The following is a 19,966-nucleotide window of genomic DNA, read 5'->3' on the forward strand; positions in this document are numbered from 1 at the left end:
GGCTGGTGGATTCTTAACCACTGTGCCACCAGGGAAGTCCCTAACAAACTTTTTAAAATAATTGAACAACTACCGACACTGGCCGCAGTAAATGATTTCTGCTACACTTCAAGCTGAAACACTGAGAATTTCACCTGCTGCTTTACTGCCCACTCACATATGTGTTCTTGTCATTTACTTTATGCTTAGATTTATACACTATACACCCTCTTCCAGATAATTTCTAAAGATGTTAAATATTTATAAACCTAATTTTTGTAGGATCCCACTGATTTATAAATGTATTCCCTACTTAAGACCTTTTTTGCTATATTGTTTGTTTCTAATCTTTGATAGTTTCCTACATATAAAACCAAATATTTTAGTAATTAAATTTGCAAAACCTGTGGATGGATCCTCATCAAAGGGATCTGAGGGATCCTTTATATACAATCAGATGCACCTGTTTAAGGAGCCCACTTGCTCATGTCACCACCATCCCAGTCAAGATCTAAAACATTTCCACACTCCACAAAGTCCTCCTGTATCCTTACACTCAGTTCCTCCCCTCTCCTGGCCCCAGGAGACCAGCCAGTGGTCTGCTTTCTTCCAGCATAGATGTGTTCCTTTCCTGGAGTTTCGTATGAATGGAACCAGAAAGTATTGTTATGTACTCTTTGTTTCACTCAGATTCATCTGTGTGTTGCGTTTGTCAGTAGTTTGCTCCTTTTTATTGCTGAGTAGTATTTTATTGTGTGGATGTGATCTGTTTATCTAGTCACTTGATGAACATTTTGGTTGTTTTCGGGTTGGGGCTGTTATAAATAAAGCTGCTGTGAATATTCATACACAGGTCTTGGGTGAACATATGTTTTCTTTGACTAAATATGTGGGAGTGGAGTTTCTGGGTCATATGCTAAGTATAAAGTAAGAAGTTGCCAATTTTGTTTTCCGAAATCTGTGTTCCATTTTGCATCCCCACCAGCAATGTAAGAGAGTTCCATTTGTTTCATATCTCAAAGGCTTTTTTAAAAAGTCATAAATTAGTCATTTATGTGAGTACTCAATAATTCATCAGTGATTTGTCTAAGTAGTTAGTATGTGCTAAGCACCGTGATATAGATTTGTCTTTTTACTTTTTTTAATGTAAAATCACTGTGTGGCTCCATTGTATTACTGTTGGTCAGTCAGCACTGCTTTAGAACATACGAGTCTATAGATTGTGAGAAACTTTTTAGTATATTTTATTACATGCTCTTTATGACAGTTGTCTCAAATGCTGAAAAGGTTTTTCTTACTTCTGGGTTTTCAGCTTAAGTAAGAAAGCTGGAGGATTCCCAAGTATTGGAGTTGCCTGAAGTATTCCTCTAGATACATGAGGTTTCACTGTACTGTTCAGAGAAACAGGTCGTGATCTTGTGGAATTCATTTTCTCAAAGTGGGAGAAGTTAAAAGTAATAGAGGGGCTTCCCTGGTGGTGCAGTGGTTTAAGAATCTGCCTGCCAATGCAGGGAACACAGGTTCAAGCCCTGGTCCTGGAAGATCCCACATGCCGCAGAGCAACTAAGCCCGTGTGCCACAACTACTAAGCTGGCGCTCTAGAGCCCACGAGCCACAACTCCTGAAGCCTGCGTGTTCTAGAGCCCGTGCTCTGCAACAAGAGAAGCCACCGCAATGAGAAGCCCGCACACCGCAACGAAGAGAAGCCCCCACTCGCCGCAACTAGAGAAAGCCTGCATGCAGCAACGAAGACCCAATGCAGCCAAAAATAAATAAATAAAATAAATAATAATAATTTTTTTTTTTAAATGTAATAGAAAAGCTATAGAGAAAACCATACCATTTAACTGCTTAAAGAATCTTTGGAATGTTTCATGTATTCAAAATATGTTATATGTAAGAGATATGGATTTGAAAAAAAAAAATGTGTTTCATTAGGTCATTGTGAACAAACGTTACCAAATCTGTCTGTTTCCAAAGAAGCAGTGTGGGTAAAGTTTATCACTGTTAACCAGTTACCAACTGGTTTATGAAAGCAGCCTGGAATTCCACCAAGAAGTTGAAGGTACTTGTAAGCAGACAAAATGGAAAGAACCAAGAATTTCCAGATATCATACATAGCTCTTAACTCAGACAGGACCTTGGGTTAAAAATACTCGAAAAGCACGAAAGAAGGGAAATACTAGATAGTCATCATAAATTTATCTTTGAAATCAGTTCCATTCAGGTGAAGGAAAGCAGAAACAACATTGCTCTGTTTGGCACAAACAGTGATTAAGTGACCGTCATTAGTGTTCCCTTGGGGAAGTAATACCTATAGGCCGCTGTCTGAAACCGTGGTTGAAGCTGTGCAGCTGAAATGTGCACAGACACGTAGGATGTGAATTGCACACTCTGCCGGGGAGACCAGCCGGCTCGTCAGTGTTCCAGATTCATCTCTGGCCGCAGTGTGAAAGGCAAACCAGAAGTGGAGTGACCGGAGGCCAGGAGGCCCTTAGGCTGTTGTCATCGTCCAGTTTTCAGCTGGGAGTGAGAAGTGGGAAGTCCCCCAAGAGGTGCTGCACGCAGGCTCTGTGGGGCCCGGCTTCCAGCACATGAGGAAGAAATCAACGGTGGTCACTGCTTTTTCCGGCCAGCCTGACCAGGAGTCATGATAGTGCTAGCTGACCAAAGGGCACAGAGGACTCATTCTCTTGCGGATTGGTTATGACATCTGTGCTATATTATTAGATCTTCACAGCAGCCTACAAAGTCAGTAGTAGTATCCCCATCTTAAAGATGAGGAAATTGATGTGCAGCACGTGATTTGATTCTAAGTCTGTCCAGCCCTGGAGCTTGCTCTTTCTTCATGTTACCCTGCCTCATATGAGGGAGAACTCAGAGAGGAGTGGGCTGAGAAAGGGCTTAACTCTGAGCTTGGAAACATGAGCCTGATAAACTGGTAGGACATCCCTGCTGGCAGCTGTCTGCAGACCAGGAGCGGGGCTGGGATTAGGAAGCGTCCTGGAAGAGGGGACCGTTAAGTCCTGAGCGCGTGTGACCTCAGAGGGGAGAATGTAGAGTGAGGTGGGTAAACCAGAGTCTAGGGAACAGGTTCACTTAAGGGACCAAGCTGAGGGTGAGAAGCCAGGGACTGAAAGAAGGAGAAGCGCGGCAGAGTGCGGGCGGCGGGCTCAGGGCGGAGCACTCAGCATCCAGCTCTTTGAGGCGTCTTCAGGTGGCACAGAGGCCGCGGGGAGCCCCTTAAACTTGCAGGTCACTGGGGACCGAGGCCGCGGAACAGAAGGCGTGAATGGGAAAGGCAGAGTTGGTGGCAGCAGAGGAAGATTGCTCTTCCGGGATGTCTGATGATTAAGGAAGGAAATTGGTTTGGGGTTAGCTTGAGGGTGAAAATGTGTCTGTCTGCACAAGTAGGACCTGAAATACCAGTGTCGGAAGTCACGGAGCCCCCTCACATTCCAGCACCTCAGTCTGCCTCAGGTCCGGGAGAAGGATGTGTTTGAGATGGTTGTTATTATTCAAGTAGAGGTTAATAACCATGAAGGCTGGGCTAGGTCAGGGTGAGTTCACGCAGACCGTAGCCCCTCAGCCCGGGGAGGACCTTCTGCTCTCATCCTTCCTGGGAGTCACAAGAGGGGGCCAGGTTTCAGAAGCGCTGTCCCCACTGTCCGCCCCCCCAGAACGGGAAAGCTGAGGTGGCGGCATGAAGTGGACACAGTGGGGCCCCTGGTGACCTCACTGTCACACATGCAGCGCCAAGGCTCCGGTGCTCTGCAGCGCGGTCACGTGGTGGCCCCGACCGACACTGAACGTCCTCGTCCCCTTTCCTTCTTCAGGCCTCTTCTCGGGGAGACTCAGAGCCGCCCAGCAGACTCCTTTCCGTGTGGGCAGCCTCTCCTCCTGAAACTGTTGAGCAACCCTGCCTCAAAAGCTTTTCAAGTACTTGTTTTAACGTAATAGTTGAACACTCTGAATTTACAGAACACTTTCTAAATACTACAGTTTTTTCCTTAAATGTTTGGGAAATTCTTAGATGACCAATCCATGAATTAAGGAAACAAGAAAAAGAATGTTAGGATACATCACTGATTTTTTTTTTTAAGTTTAAGTTTATAAAGCTCAACCTTCTAAGCCTATAAAGGGTTCTTTGTGCTGATCTTACGAATAAAACACTAAACTTGATAACCCATGAGCATGATGCAGTTTGTCGATTTAAAATAACAGCATAGGGGACTTCCCTGGTGGCACAGTGGTTAAGAATCCGCCTGCCAATGCAGGGGACACGGGTTCGATCCCTGGTCCGGGAAGATCCCACATGCCGCGGAGCAACTAAGCCCATGTGTCACAACTACTGAGCCTGCGCGCCTAGAGCCCGTGCTCCACAACAAGAGAAGTCACCGCAATGAGAAGCCCGCGCACTGCAACGAAGAGTAGCCCCCACTCGCCGCAACTAGAGAAAACCTGCGCACAGCAACGAAGACCCAACGCAGCCAAAAATAAATAAATAAATAAGGTTTTTTTTTTAATATAAAATAAAATAAAATAACAGCATAGAGGAGAAAAAGCTATGCTTACATTAATTATTTAAATAATTATTTCATTTCCATGGTCATTGTGTTAGGAAACCTAAGTTTGTAGCATCTTCTATTTGAAAGTTTATTGAAAGCACCAAACAGTTCTTTTCAGATCAGAAAAGCATATTTAAAAGGCAGGGTTTTGTGGGTTTGTTCTTTTTTTTCAGCTTATTTGAATGTTTCCCCTGTGCATTTTATTTGTTGCTAGAAAAGTAGTGAGAGTTACTTTAATACCCAAAACATAGATATAACAAAGTGATTTGAACAGCAAATGCAAAAGTAATGAAGAAATGTATTAATATAAAGTCTTGTAAAAATGTCCTAAAATATAAATTGCCTTAGTTTATTACTTTTGTGTTTTGTGGTACATTCCTGTCTTATTAATATCCAGATCTACAAACTGTGTTGTTAAGTGTATTGCTTACTTCTTTATCCCAAGAACAGGTAAAATAGCAACTAAGTGTATAAGCCATTCTCTGTCAGATAATAACAAACAATACCAGCAATGATCAAAGCCAGTAATAGTAAATCCATTTAATTTTTACCTTGATAGATAGTACATCTGCTTATTGGGATAAGTGCCAGGGTTTTAGTGCAACTTCTTTAAACAATAAATAGATAGACTGACAAGTCTGTTTACTAGTATAAATTTCTCCTTAGGTGGTCCTCTGGTTTCACATTGTTTCCATACTGGTAGGAAGGACTGCTCTTAATGCAGTCAGGTTATAATTTTATCATGCTAGATACACCTGCTAGAGTTATTATTAAATATAAAGGCCTTCAGTAGATTTTATCCTTCTTGATTTTGGAACAGTGTTCTTATTCCAGAATTTAAACTATTATGATCCATCCTGAAAGCAAAAATAAGTTAAATTGACCCTATGTACTTTTCTTCATTTTCAGCCTGAAATTGAAAATATGGATCAATATAAAGTTAGTCAATTTGTTGGTAGTTTTTTAGACATTCAGAATTTGTATTTGAATGTGTCTTCCTGCTTCTTTTACCACTTACGTATAAAAGCTTTACCTTTTTTTGTTTCTCTAAGAAAGCACACCTGTTTCTGCCAGACTTTGCTCTTACCTCCACCTAGAATGCCCTTTCCCCCACCTAGAATGCCCTTTCCCCATTCCTTTGGTAGCTTTTAGTTATTCAGATCTCCACCCAAATGTCACATCCTCAAAGAGAACTACCCAGAATAAGCCTATCTAACAGAAACCCCTCCCCAGCAGTCTCTGAATCCTGTCACCCTACTTTATTTTTTCTAGTCATAGCACTTGACACTATCTGAAATTCTCCTATTTATGTGTTCACTTGTTTGTTACCTCTGGCCCATTAGAATGTAAGTTAACAACAGCAAGGATGTTATCTTTCCGTAACCACTATATGCCAGCACTTAGAATGGTCGCAGGAGAGGCACTTAGTCCGTTGCTATCATGAATCAGCATCATGCACAAGCCATCTTAGAAAGTATCTTGGTAGACCAGAGAGACCTTTTGGCTTAAGAGGATACCTGGATACAAAATAGTTTCAAATGGGGCTATTATACAGAACTAAATATACAGCACTGTAATTTCAACGTGCACCAGAACCTGGGTAACACTCTCCCTGAGTCCAGACCAAAATGTTCTAGATACGACTCTGACAGGACAAGCTTTATGTGGCACTAAACCCACATGGGTAGACTTTAGGACAGACCCTTGTTCTAAATTACACAAAATTGGAATAAGCCAGTACTGTAATAAGCCTCCTAAAAAATTCTTATTTCAGTGAACTAATCCTATTTGCTTTTTTGTTTTGTTTGTTTGTTTTTAACTATTTATAGTAACTATGTGAAGATTATTATAACAATATTAAGTGTCTTATAATAAAAAAAGATGTTTTGAATTTTCTATAAAAATTTATCTTTTACGACTAACATCTGTTGTTTTTTTAATTATATGATGAATTTTGACTAATTTTCAGTACTTGATCTAGCAAAAACAAACAACAAAAGGAGATCCATATTACCAATATTAGCAATGAAAAGAGAGAAATCACCAGAGATCCTAGAGGTATCAGAAGGACAAAAATGGAATATTGTGAACAACTGATTCATATGTGACTATTAACCTGATAACCCAGATGACTGGACAAGTGCCTTAAAAAAGCAAAACTTACCAAAAACAAGAGGTGGGATAGAAATCTGAATAGTCCTGTATCAAAGGATTGGGTTTGTTATCAAAAACTTTCCCACAAAGAAATGTCCAGGCTCAGATGGTTTCACTGGTGAAATCTGTCAAACTGTGCCCAGTTTGCACAGTTTCTTTCAGAAAATACAAGAAAAAGGAACATTTCCCTCATGTTATGAGACCAGCATATCCCTGATAACTAAAACTTGGCAAAAACCTAACAGGAGTAGTAAATTATAGACCAACTTTCCTCATGAACAGAGGTATGAAAATACTTAACCAGATAGAACAAAACACATCAAGCACCATATAAAATAATACATCACAACCAAGTGAGATTTATCCAAGGAATACAAAATTCATTTCATGGTTGAAAATCAGTCAGTGCAGTCCATCGTATTAACAGAATAAAGGAGAAACCAACATGATCATATCAGAACATGCAGACAGAGCATCTAACAAAATAAGCATTTTTGTGGTAAAACTCAGAGTAGGAATAGGAGAGAACTTCTTCAAACTGATAAAGGGCATTTACAAAAAATTTTTTAAAAATATCGTCATGCTACAGCACAAAATATTGAATGCTTTCCCCTTAATCAGGAACAAGGCAAAGGATGTCTTTTCTTACCTGTGCTGTTTAACAGTTTACTGGAGATTCTAGAGATAACAGCAATACAGGAAAAGAAAATAGAGAGATAAAAATATTAGAAAGGAAGAAGTAAATTTGACTTTATTCACAGATAATATGACTAAGGAACCAACAACAAAATCAAAGCATAGAAGATCAGTATGGAAAAATCAATTGTATTTCCATATAATTAGTAGCAAACATTTGGAAAATGAAATTAAGATCAGTTCTTTTTTGGATGGTATAAAATAAGTAGAAATAAATTTAACAAAAAACATACACCAAAAACTTCAGACATCGCTGGTAGAAATTCAAGGAGGCCTCAGTAAATGGAGGAATATACCATGTTAATGGATTAGAAGATTTAATTCTTCCCAAATTGGTCTAGAGATTCAACTTTGCCAAGCAAAATCCCAGCAGTCTTTTTTTATAGAAGTTGACAAGCCGATTTTAAAGCGTTTGTTAATTTATTTTTGGCTGCATTGGGTCTTCGTGTCTGTGCACAGGCTTTCTCTAGTTGAGGCGAGTGGGGGCTACTCTTCGTTGCAGTGCGCGGGCTTCTCCTTGCAGTGGCTTCTCTTGTTGCGGAGCACGGGCTCTAGGTGCACAGGCTTCAGTAGTTGTGGCACACGGGCTTAGTTGCTCCGCGGCATGTGGGATCTTCCCGGACCAGGGCTCGAACCCGTGTCCCCTGCATTGGCAGGGAGATTTTTAACCACTGCGCCACCAGGGAAGCCCCTAAAGTGTATATTTAAAAGCAGAGGACCTGGGACTTGCCTGGTGGTGCAATGTTAAGAATCCACCTGCCAATGCAGGGGACAAGGGTTCGAGCCCAGGTCCGGGAAGATCCCACATGTCGCGGAGCAGCTTAGCCCGTGCGCCACAACTACTGAGCCTGCGCTCTAGAGCCCACGAGCCACAACTACTGCAGCCCACGTGCCTAGAGCCTGTGCTCCGCAACAAAGAGAAGCCTCTGCAAGGAGAAGCCTGCGCGCTGCAACGAAGAGTAGCCCCCGCTCGCCACAACTAGAGAAAGCCCGCGCGCAGCAACAAAGACCCAACGCAGCCAAAAAATAAATAAATAAATAAATTTATTTTTTAAAAAACGAAAGAAAAAAGCAGAGGACCTGGGAATTCCCTGGCGGTCCAGTGGTTAGGACTCTGCACTTCCACTGCAGGGAGCCTAAGACCCCTGGTTGGGGAACTGAGATCCAGCAAGCCACGAGGCGTGGCCCAAATAAATAAATAAATAAAAGCAAAGGAACTAAAATACTCAAATCGATCTTGAGAAACAAGAACAAATCTGGTTGACTCTCACACTACCTGACTTTAAGGCACTACAAAGCTGTCGTAACAGTGACACTGTGATATCGCCCACAGGATGGACAAGTAGACAGTGGGGGATAGTGAAGAGTCCACACTTACGTGGTCACTTAATTTTCAATAAAGACACCAAATCAGTTAATGGGAAAAGTCTTCTCAACAAATGACACTAGAACAAACGGATGGGATATATATATGAAAAAGACTAGTCATAACCTCTGCCTCACACCACATACAAAAATGTATTTGAAAAAAAATGTATTTGAGATGTATTGTATATCTAAACATAAAAACTAAAACCACTAAGCTTCTGGGAAAAAATATAAGAGAATATCTTCAGAATCTAGGGTAGGCAGAGTTGCTTAGGGCACTAAAAGCAGTAACCATAAAAGAAAAAACTGATAAAGTAGTCATCAAAATTAATAACTTCTGTTTATTAAGAAAATGAATAGGCAAATTGTAGGATAAGAGAAAATATTTTCCAAACATATCTAACAAGACTTGTATCCAGAATATATAACAAATGCTTACAACTTAATAGTTTTTAAAAATTTTTTTAAGTAAGCAAAAGACTACAACAGAAACTTCACGAGAGAAAATGTACAAATGGGAGATAGCACTTGAAAAAGTGCTCCACGTGAGTTCTCGGGGAAATGCAAGTTAAAACCACAGTGAAGTAGTACAGTACTTCCAACAGAATGGCTGAAATTAAAAAGACTGATCACACCAAATGGTGAGGATGTGAAGGAACGAGAATTCACTTTGGAAAAGGGTTTGGCGGTTTCTTGTAAAGTTGCACAGACCTAACTGTTCCCCTCCTGGGTATTTATTCAAGAGAAATATTAAAACATGTCAAAAAACAAAGAGTTGCACAGGAAAGTTGATGGCAGAGCTGTGCTGTACGACATAGTGGGTGTAGTTAGCAATACGGTGCCCTGCGCTTGAAACTCCGTTAAGAGGCTGAGTCTCATGCCAAGTGTTCTTACCACCCAAAAAAACCCAAACAAACAAAAACAGAGGTGCTCGATATGTTTATTACCTCGATTGTGGTGATGTATCATGGGTGTATGCCTAGGTACAAATTCATCAAAACGTATACATTATTGTGTGCAATGTTCTGTATATTAAGTATACCTCAGTAAAGCTGGGAAAACGGAAAGTTTATGGCAGCTTGATTCACAATAGCCAAAAACTGGAGACAGCAATGCAAACATCTATCAGTGAGTGAATGGATAAATAGTGGTGTATTTATACAAATGGGATACAACTCAGCAATAAATGAGAACAAACTACTGATATGCAAACAACATGGATAAATCACAAAATCATTATACTGAGTGAAAAGAGACACAAAGGAACACATACTACTTGATACCATTTATTGGAATTTGTAAACTAAGTGAGACTAATTTGATTCTGCCTCTGTGGGGATGCAGCTAGAATGCATGGCCTGGGAATAGACACAAGAAGCGTCCTGAGGAATGGAAATGTTCTGCTCTGTGACAGAGGATTGGTTACTCAGGTTAAAACTGTATGGCTAAGATGTGTACGTTTCAGTGTATAAAAATTTTTCCAGAAGAGATATAAATAATAATAATTGAGACGGGAACCGGGAGTAGGTAGTAGAAGTATAGCTGGACCGAGAATGGCAGGATACTGTGAACTGTGGAAGCTGAATAATGTATATATGGTGGGTTATTATAGGAGTCTCTTTGCTATGTCTGAAATTTCCATATTAAAAATTTTAAGAGGAGGTGTGGAAAGCAAAGCAAGAAATGTTTGGGTATTGAACTTGGCAGTATGTTGATGGTCAATTTAAAAATAAAGGATAAAACAAATGGAAGCTTTTCAACTTTATTCCCCAAAATAAGTGGGGGTGGGAGAATGTTGAAAAGTTTGAGGGCTTTAGAGAACTAGAGATAAACCATATGCCTAAAACAAATAAAATAAAAGCAGCTACTTTATTAATTTGGAATTTAGTGGCAGCAGTTTTCAAACTATTAAGAAAGAAGTAGCCTAGGAAAAAATGGGTGAAGGTTTGTCTCCTAATTGATTTGAATCCATAGTTTGAGATTTTGTCTACATTTAATTTTTTTTTTAAACTTTTTTTTAAATTTGCTTTCCATGTGAGGATTGGTACAAATGGCTCTGAAAGGTAGGTAGGTTTTTTAATATACTGTCTGAAGGTACTGTTTTTTTTGTTTTTTGGGGGTTTTTTTGAAGGTACTATTGACAGTTTATAATTAGGAGAAATGTAGGCCTTTAAATTATTTTAATGCTTTGTAAATGCATAAGGAGAAAAGGGAAGAACATTTATATGATATGAATAGCTTTTTAAGAGCTAGGTACTTGAAATGTGGCCATAAAGCACCAGAGATAGAAAAAGAAGAGAAGAGATAGAGAAAAAAAAGAAGGGAATAAAAATTCTCTTGAAGAATGAGGGTAATCATGAAGTTTTTATACAATGATGCCTTTAGAATATATATGTGTGTGTGTGTGTGTATATATATATATATATATATATATATATATATATACACACACACACACACATACATATATATATATATATAAAGTAAGCCAGCTTTCTTAGGAGAACAAATGATCCAAATCATAATAATGTTAATACTTGCATATCTGTTTTCTCCTTTGATTCTTATATGATCTAAGGATTAAAAACTAATATTAGGAGTTATAATGCAAAAATAATTTAATATTTAACAAATAACTAGTAAACATTTTATAATAAAAACTTAGCATCTGTTTTTTAGGTTGTTTTTTAAAATCCACTAGACATGCATCTAAATTCATGTTTGCGTTCTTTCTAGCTGCAGAAGATCATAAGTAAACAGGATGACTTGAAGACAACAATAACTAATGAAACAGGATGCCAGGTATGTGCAAATAAACTAAATATTTCCAAGCAGATGTTATTTACAGTAGCTTCTCTATTCTGTTTGCTCAAATAAGTATTCCCAAATAGTTGGGGAAACTAACAGTAACTTAATTTTTCTAAATATTTTAAATAGATTTTCTACATTCACATGATCCAGACCTCAAAAGACTCACAAGAGGATGTATGCAGGGCAGAACTTTCCTCCCCATGACCCAGGTCCTGGGCATTCTTCCAGAGATATTTCATGTGTATATAAGCATGTATGTAAATAAGCAACTAAACATTTCCATGTGTTCTTTTTACCATTTTTATACAAGCAATAGCATACTATACACTGTTCCATACCCTCCCATTTTTTCTTAGCATATCCGAGTATCTCATTCTTTTTAATGGCTCCGTAGTACTTTGCTGTATGGATGGATGTACCAGTTGATGTAACCATTCCCCCTTTGAAAGATATTTAACATGTATCCAGTCTTTTGATATTGCAAATAATGCAGTTAATAATCCTGTAATCATATCACTTTATATATATGTGAATATATCCAAGGGGTAACTTCCCAGAAATTCACTTGCTGGGTCAAAAGATATGAACATTTCTAAGGTTGCTGATAAACTTTGATAAATATTGGCAAATACCTTCTGTAGAAAATGAACCAACTTTCATTCCCACCAGTAACATATATCCTTAAATTTTCCGTTGATAATCTTTTAATCAATTGTAATTCCACAATTTGCTTTCTGTGAGATTTTCTTAAATTTCCAAATCATTTCATCTTTTAGAGCATGTCTGCTTCAAATTTTGAAAATTATTAAAATCACAATTTTTTTATATTTCACTCCCTTTGAGCAGCCCTGTGCTGGACTTGTTTCACCTGTGTCCGGGTCCTCTGATGGTGCCCCGTCTCCCGGGTGTGCACCTCCCCTGTGTCCTCAGCTCCCTGCGTGTCCTGTCACACCACCTGCCCCTCCTTTGGGTAATTGTTTAATCGTCTGTGTCCTCTGGAGCGTGAGCATCCTTCTTCTTTCTGAGGTCATGTGAGGTTAGGGAGCAGGCCACACGACCACCCCTACCTCTGATGCCAGTTGGAGGTTCAGGGGGCCCCCAGTATCACCTTGGGTCTGATAATTCATTGGAAGGACTCATAGTACTACCCGAAAGTTGTTAGGTCCGTGGCTACGGTTTATTACAGTGAGAGGATGCAGGTTAAAATCAGCCAAGGGGAGAGACTCGTAGGCAGAATCCAGAGGTTCTGGTCATCCTCTCCCAGGGGAGTGTGGAAAGCGCTGACTTTCCCAGCAGTGACTGTGACAGCACACACGGAGTAGTGCCAGCCAGGGCCTTGGTGTCCAGAGACTGTTGGGGTCAGCCATGGAAACCTGGTTGGCTGTCCTCGTGGCCGACCTCAGACTCTAGCCCTTCCAGAGGTCAAGCTGATACCCCATGGCCCAAAGCCTCCACCCCAAATCTCATTGTTGGACTACCTGTTGTGGCCCAAGGCCCCCAGATAAACAAAGACACCTTCTCTTAGGGACCACCTCCTAGCAGCCCAGGGCAAAGGCCAGATGTCTGGGTAAGGTTAATTCCTGACTACACAAGTTGTATCTACATAGCCTGGTAAAGCACCAGGCATACCCTATATACTCCGTAAATATTTTTTAATGAATGAACAAATACCTAATCTTATGGATATAACACTTTTTTTAACTTTTTTTTTTTAATAGATTTATTTTATTTATTTATTTTTGGCTGCATTGGGTCTTCGTTGCTGCGCGCAGGCTTTCTCTAGTTGTGGTGAGCGGGGGCTACTCTTCATTGCCGTGCGCGGGCTTCTCATTGCGGTGGCTTCTCTTGTTGCAGAGCACAGGCTCTAGGCGCACGGGCTTCAGTAATTGTGGCATGTGGGCTCAGTAGTTGTGGCTCACGGGCTCTAGAGGGCAGGCTCAGCAGTTGTGGGCACAGGCTTACTTGCTCCGCAGCATGTGGGATCTTCCCGGACCAGGGCTCGAACCCATGTCCCCCTGCATTGGCAGGTGGATTCTTAACCACTGCGCCACCAGGGAAGCCCTGGATATAACACTTTTAACCATTGACCTGTTCTTGGTCGTTAAGACTGTTTCCACATCTTTGCTGTTAGAAGACACGATGCAGTAAATAGCTACACGTGTAAATTTTAGAGATCTAAGAGTCAGGTTGTTGGGTGAAGACATGACTACTTGTAAGGCTTTGACCCATATTGTCAGGCTGCCTTCCACAAAGGTTGTAACAGTTTATGGGCCTGCGGGCAGTCTTTCAGGGTTGGTATCTTTTTTGTTTTGTTTCTTAATCTGTGTCAGTATGACAGGGGAAAAGGTATCACAGATTGTTTTTTAAGATAGTTATGTACACCATTCATGTTTCTTATTTTATAAATTTTGTTTCTTTTTTTTAACATTTTTATTGGAGTGTAATTGCTTTACAATGGTGTGTTAGTTTCTGCTTTATAACAAAGTGAATCAGATATACGTATACATATATCCCCATATCCCCTCCCTCTTGTATCTCCCTCACACCCAAATTTTCTGTTTCTGTTCTTTGGGAATTTCTTTAGGGTTTTTCTTCATATACTTGAGAATATTAACCTAGTGTCTGTCAAAATTATTGAAATATTTTTCAGATTTGTTTTTGTTTATGATGTTTTGGTTATAGATGTTTTTATTTTTAATGTAGTCATGTTTAGCTGTCTTTTTATTTATTCAGTTACTTTCATTCTTTAAAATGCCTTCCCCACATCAAAATCAGTTGTTAAATACTAACCTATATTATCCTCTGATTTAGTTGTGGTTTTATTTTCTTACATATAATTTTTTCATTCATCTGAAATTTGTTTCTTAAGGGCATCCCTAGGGATATTTCATTACTTAACTTTTTTACTATTATAAATGGACTCTTTACCCTCAAGGGAAAAATTATTGCTGTTAAGCAGGAAATTTATTTAATTTTTAATGTTTTTGTACCAGTCTGTCTTACTGAATTTTCTTCTTATTTTTTCTGTTGATTTTCCTGGTGGTTCTAAGTATAAAATTATCTCTAAATAATATTAATCTTAGTTTATTCCTTTATGTATTGGACAAAACTACCCCCCAAAATGTTTAGTAATAGTGTTCTTGGTAGACATCCTGATCATATTCTAACCTTAACGAGAATACAGCCGGTTTTGTGTTTTAGTGTATCTCCTGGGCATTTATATGGGAATTAAGGAAAAACTCCAGGCATGACTTCCTGCCCACGCTGGTGTGGAAGTCCAGTTAAAATCCACATTTGGGGCTTCCCTGGTGACGCAGTGGTTGAGAAACTGCCTGCTAATGCAGGGGACACGGGTTCGAGCCCTGGTCTGGGAGGATCCCACATGCCGCGGAGCGACTAGGCCCGTGAGCCACAACTACTGAGCCTGCGCGTCTGGAGCCTGTGCTCTGCAATGGGAGAGGCCGTGATAGTGAGAGGCCCGCGCACCGCGATGAAGAGTGACCCCCGCTTGCCACAACTAGAGAAAGCCCTCGCACAGAAACGAAGCCCCAACACAGCCAAAAATAAATAAATTAAAAAAAAAAAAAAAAAGTGAGTCCGGCTGGAAAGATTCCTTTAAAAAAAAAAAAAAAAAAAATCCACATTTGTATTTATAGTGGCTATTTTATAAAATTAGTAGACACAAAGTCAAGTCTTTAAGAGTCAGTACTATGGAAGGCTCTGTGTCAGCCCCGCTGGGACCACCGCTTCCTCCCCATGAGCCGACCCCGTGGCGGGGGGGTGAGGTGCGGGCGAGCCCCCTGCGGCCCCAGGGCCGTGGCCGGCTGGTTGCTGGATGGGTGGGTGACTTGCCTGCGCTGAATGTCTGCAGTCTGTCCCCTCCAGAACCTGAGGCTGCACTCGTCTCTGCCTGGCCTCCCGGGAGCTGTGCCTGTGTCCGCACGGCCGGTGTCGAGCAGAGACTGAGCAGGGAGTCCGCTTGCGGATGCAGCCCTGCTCACAGGCTGGGAGGCTGGGCCCCCGTCCCACCTCAGGCTCTTTTCAAGTCTGTCGCTGCCTTCCCCGGGCCAGCTCTGGTTCTGAGCTGCAGGTGGTCACGTTTTGATGCCGTGCCCTGCAGCCCTTGCTGGAGGACTAAACTGTGCTCCCTTTCCTGTGCTCCCATAAAGGCCCTAGACCACAGCCCACTCCACCCTCCAAGGGGCATTCCCCTCTCTGGGCTCCCGATCATCCTTCAGTTGAACAGTGCCCAGAAGGTTCGAAGTCCGGAAGCCGGTCCGCCCTCTGCCTGAGCCCACACGCTGTCTCGGAGCCTCGCCTGTCCCAGCCACCTTCTCGCCCACTACACGCAGGCTTTCATGAGTTCTCACCATGTGACAGCCACCCCACCTGCTGCTGTATCCGGGAAGTGGGGGCAGGATTGGGGAGCAGGCCGGACCGTCCAGTGCCTGAATTTCTTTCTCCAGATGCTCTTCTTCAAATTATTTGGTTTACGTTTGTACCCCCATTTGTTGTTTAGTTGCTGCTGATAGTCTTTTTAGCAGTTCTGTTTTGTTATTATTTTTGTTTATTTTATTGGAGATTTGAAGGAGGAAGAGTCTATGAGTCTGCTTCTGTCATAACCTTGAATGGAATCCTCACCTGGTAACTTTATAATTAGGAAAAGCTAGTGCTTCTCAGATTTCTAGCATTCAACAAAAGGTCCAAGACTTCCCTGCTTTAATTCTCTCAGTCCTGCTTTATTAGAAAATGCCTAAGGGTCACATTTTTAAATAACTCATCTCACTATTCTAAGCTCTCTTTCTGGCCTGATCCAAAATGTCCTTCACTGCTGAAGTCCACCTTGGGTCCTTTGAGTATTTTAGCCCTTGTTGTTTTCCTCCTGCTTGAACCAGGATGTAGAATAGTGTTATGCAGAGTAACAGACAGAATGGCTACATCTGTTCTGGCTCTCTTGTTGTTGTTACAAGAATCTTTTGTGGGTATTGTCCTAAGAATTCCAGGCTACAGGATCCATTTTTTGTTCTTGGTTATATAATTACTTGAAATTATTGTATCATTTTTTTATAGGAACCAACAGTGAAAGAACCTGAAATTAACACAACCCTTCAGATACATTTCTTTGGAAAAAGAGGAGAAAGAAAACTTCACTATAAAGAATTTCGAAGGTAAATGCAAATATTTATATTCATTTAGGGAAATTTTATAGGTAGGAGATAAAGAAACAACTGAATACATTTATTTATGTCCCAGAACTGCAGGCCATAAAACCAGATACAGTATCTCTGAGAGGAAAAACCTATGAAATGTAAACTAAAGTTACTATGCTCAAAAATACCTCTAACCTATTATGAAAAGTAGTATTCATTTTACAGACTACAATAATTATTCTTAGTAACTTACTGTTTGCAGCTAAAAGAGAGAGATGCCCCTCGTATCAGTTAGTTCTTAATTCACGACAAACCAGCCCAACTTAAAACAGTGACTATTCGTTATTGCTATGAGTCTTTGGGTCAGCTGGGTGCTTCTCCAGCGGGGGCCAGAATCAGGCCTTCTAGACTGGACAGGCCCCTGCTGTTGCCGTCCGCTGAAGGTTGGCTGAAGCTGGAGCTGGGGCCGACTCTGCTGAGACGGCACAGCTGGGACAGCCCAGCTCTGCTCCCGCCGCCCCCGCCCCCAGCCCAGGGGTCGGCAGCCCTTCTTTGTAAAGGGCCAGGCAGTGAGTACGGTCTCTGTCCTGGCTGCGCAGCTCAGCCGTCACAGCGTGAAAGCGGCTGTGAACAGTACGGGCGTGTTGATGCGTTGGTATGTGGTGGGCGTGTCCGTGGTCCAGTCCAGCTTGCGGACCTCGCTGCGCTCACGTCTTCATCTGCAGGGAGGGAATCGCACTTACAGTCTGTGGCATTGTAAGCACCGCAGTGTCGTGTCCTGTTTACCTCCTCCCCGGCAAGAACAACTCCATGCGGAACCAGACCCTGTGCTCGCGGGCCTCCCCACTAACCAGAGTCTTAGAACAAATACCAGAAAGCAGTTCAGAATGGTGGAAAAGCACTGATTTGGGAGGAAGGAGACGCCTCTTGTCAACTCAGTGCCGCTAACTAAAGACTGACTGAGTGCATTCCATGTGCTGCTATGTGCCGGGCTGTGCCTCAGACGCAGGGCTGGTCCCTCCTGGGAACCATCTAGTAAACGTGCAGAGAACATTTGAACGCATTTGGTCAGTGCTGTCACAGGTGGGCAGGGCTTTGGGCGGCACAGAAGGTCACCTCTGGAGTGGGAGGTCAGGAAGCTTTCTGGAGGAAACACCCCTACGCCGACCTTGACAGACGAGCAGGAATCAGCCAGGGAGAGAGGGTCGGGGAGGGAGGGACGGAGACCAGCGCGAGGAAGGACACACGGGAGAACGTATGGCTCGTCCAGGAATCAGAGAGGGCAGGCATGGTAGAGAAATAAACAAGCATAAGGGGTGGGCCGAGGTGAGGGTGGAGGCCCCGGAGGCGTATGCGTCCTGTGCGAGGGCTCACGCGCCAGAAGGTCCAGCCTGAGTTACGCCGTGAGGGAGGCCCCGCTGAGGGCCCGCGCTGGGTGCCTGGTCAGATGGGCATCACTCTGGCGGGATGGTGGGCAACGACAAGGGGGATCCGATGCGACACGAGGCGCTGGGCTACTGCAGATGAGGAGTGACAGGAGCCCTGAACCAGTGGGGTGACGATAAAGACTTTGGACTGGGGGTTTTCAAGACACATTTAGGAGATAAAATTGTAGGGCTTAGTGATTGTTTAAAGTTGCTTCTAACTTTAATTTTCCTTAAAGGGAATAATTTCATTTAGAATTCTTACTTTAAAGTTTTTCTTAAAGTTTCTGTAATTAATGGGCCCTGTGAAATTTGTAATACCATTATGCAATTTAAAAAAAAAGATCCAATTAACAAAGAATGCTTTAAATGCAGTTTTTCAGGGACTTGTCTCTTGGATGGAGCAGGCCGCCCCTAAAGTTAATGTTACAGGTATACTGGGCTAGAATTCGGTCATCATAACACGTCTTTTAACATTTTGCGTAAGTCGTAAAGTAACAGAAAATAGCTTCCATATATTATATTATATTATATTATGTATATATAATATAATATAATATAAAATTATATATATAATTTTTAACTGGTCACCATTATAGTGGCCAAATTAATCATTGAAATTGCACAAGAAGTTCTTTCAGTATGTGTTATGTGGAGCTTATAGTTTTGTTTTTATGGAAGTATAACGTATAATCCTTCCTTATAAAAAGATGTTTGCCTTTTCTCTTCTGACCTTTGTCTTAGCATCCTCTTTACAGCTTGTCTGATAAAGGATATTGTTTTATAAAGTACAGCTTATAAGTCTCAAGGAAGGGCAGGGAAGGTGATACAGAGTTAGTGTTGTGGTAGCTAACTATGGTATTTGCCTAGAGATACTAGTTTTCTCATTTAGAGAAACAATATTATATTTTGAAAAAAAAACATGATTTAGACAAACCTGGGTTCCAGTGCGGAACTTGACAGTTTGCTAAGTGTGATTTGATGGACAAGCGATTGGACCTGAGTGTCGGGTCTGTTCCTTCACCAGTGAGATGGTGATGATGAGACCCACTCTGTGAGGCTGTTCACAAGCTTATATGTGATGCGGGTATAACTATTATAATACGTCATGTAACTAGACATTGGAGAGGTGAAATTCAGAGCCAAGTTTGTCTTTAAGTTTCGAGCAGTCACACAGTTTCTGAACGAGGTGGTCCTGCATTTGCCTGCTAGGTGGCTGGGGGCATTGGGTGGGCTTTCAAGGAAGTAGTCCCCCCAGGTGACCAGAGGGACAGACGGACTTAGTAGATGCCATCAGGTGTCAAGAGAAACTTACCAGTGACTGAGGGAACATGTGGATAAATTGGTGGCTTGTTTGGGTTTTTTTGTTTTTTTGTTTTTACTTATACAACTAGTCAGATTCTCCAGCTGAAATACCACTTAGCCATTTCAGTAAAAGCTAAAGTATAATTTAAGTTCTATCTCCTGGAATTTTGGTGTCTATGCATTGTTATGAAATCAACAGGTAATTTAATGGTGAGAATTCAGTTCTTGATCAGCATATATATAGTTCAGGGGAAAAAATACTGATGCTCAGACTATGCAGGCAGCTGGCAATGGTGTTTACCCGCTCTGTGCCGGTGCCTGTTTGTCTTGTTTGTTTTCCTGTCTCTTCCTCCCTGTCCTCTTACTCTACCGGGGACTTGTCTTCTGCGTTTCTTTTCTCTTCTTCTAAACTCAACGGTTAGCCCTAAAACTAGTGACCAGAAATAACCCCTGTGTTTATTTCCTGTGTGGTATGTTTGACCTCATTTTTTATTCCAATAAATAGTTAAAA

The 19,966-nt window shown here is 41.5% G+C and overlaps 1 protein-coding gene across 1 annotated transcript in view; it reads left to right on the forward strand.

Moving 5' to 3' along the window:
* The window catches only part of MICU2 (mitochondrial calcium uptake 2), an 89,493-nt gene that overhangs the window by 60,764 nt on the left and 8,763 nt on the right, over nucleotides 1-19,966 (forward strand). The window contains exons 7-8 of the mRNA XM_061170781.1: nucleotides 11,502-11,567; nucleotides 16,647-16,744. Coding sequence (XP_061026764.1) covers nucleotides 11,502-11,567; nucleotides 16,647-16,744 — 164 coding nt within the window. The remainder of the gene's footprint in view (nucleotides 1-11,501; nucleotides 11,568-16,646; nucleotides 16,745-19,966) is intronic.

This window comes from Eubalaena glacialis, chromosome 16, assembly GCF_028564815.1.
Source record: "Eubalaena glacialis isolate mEubGla1 chromosome 16, mEubGla1.1.hap2.+ XY, whole genome shotgun sequence".
NCBI classification, from domain to species: Eukaryota; Metazoa; Chordata; class Mammalia; order Artiodactyla; family Balaenidae; genus Eubalaena; species Eubalaena glacialis.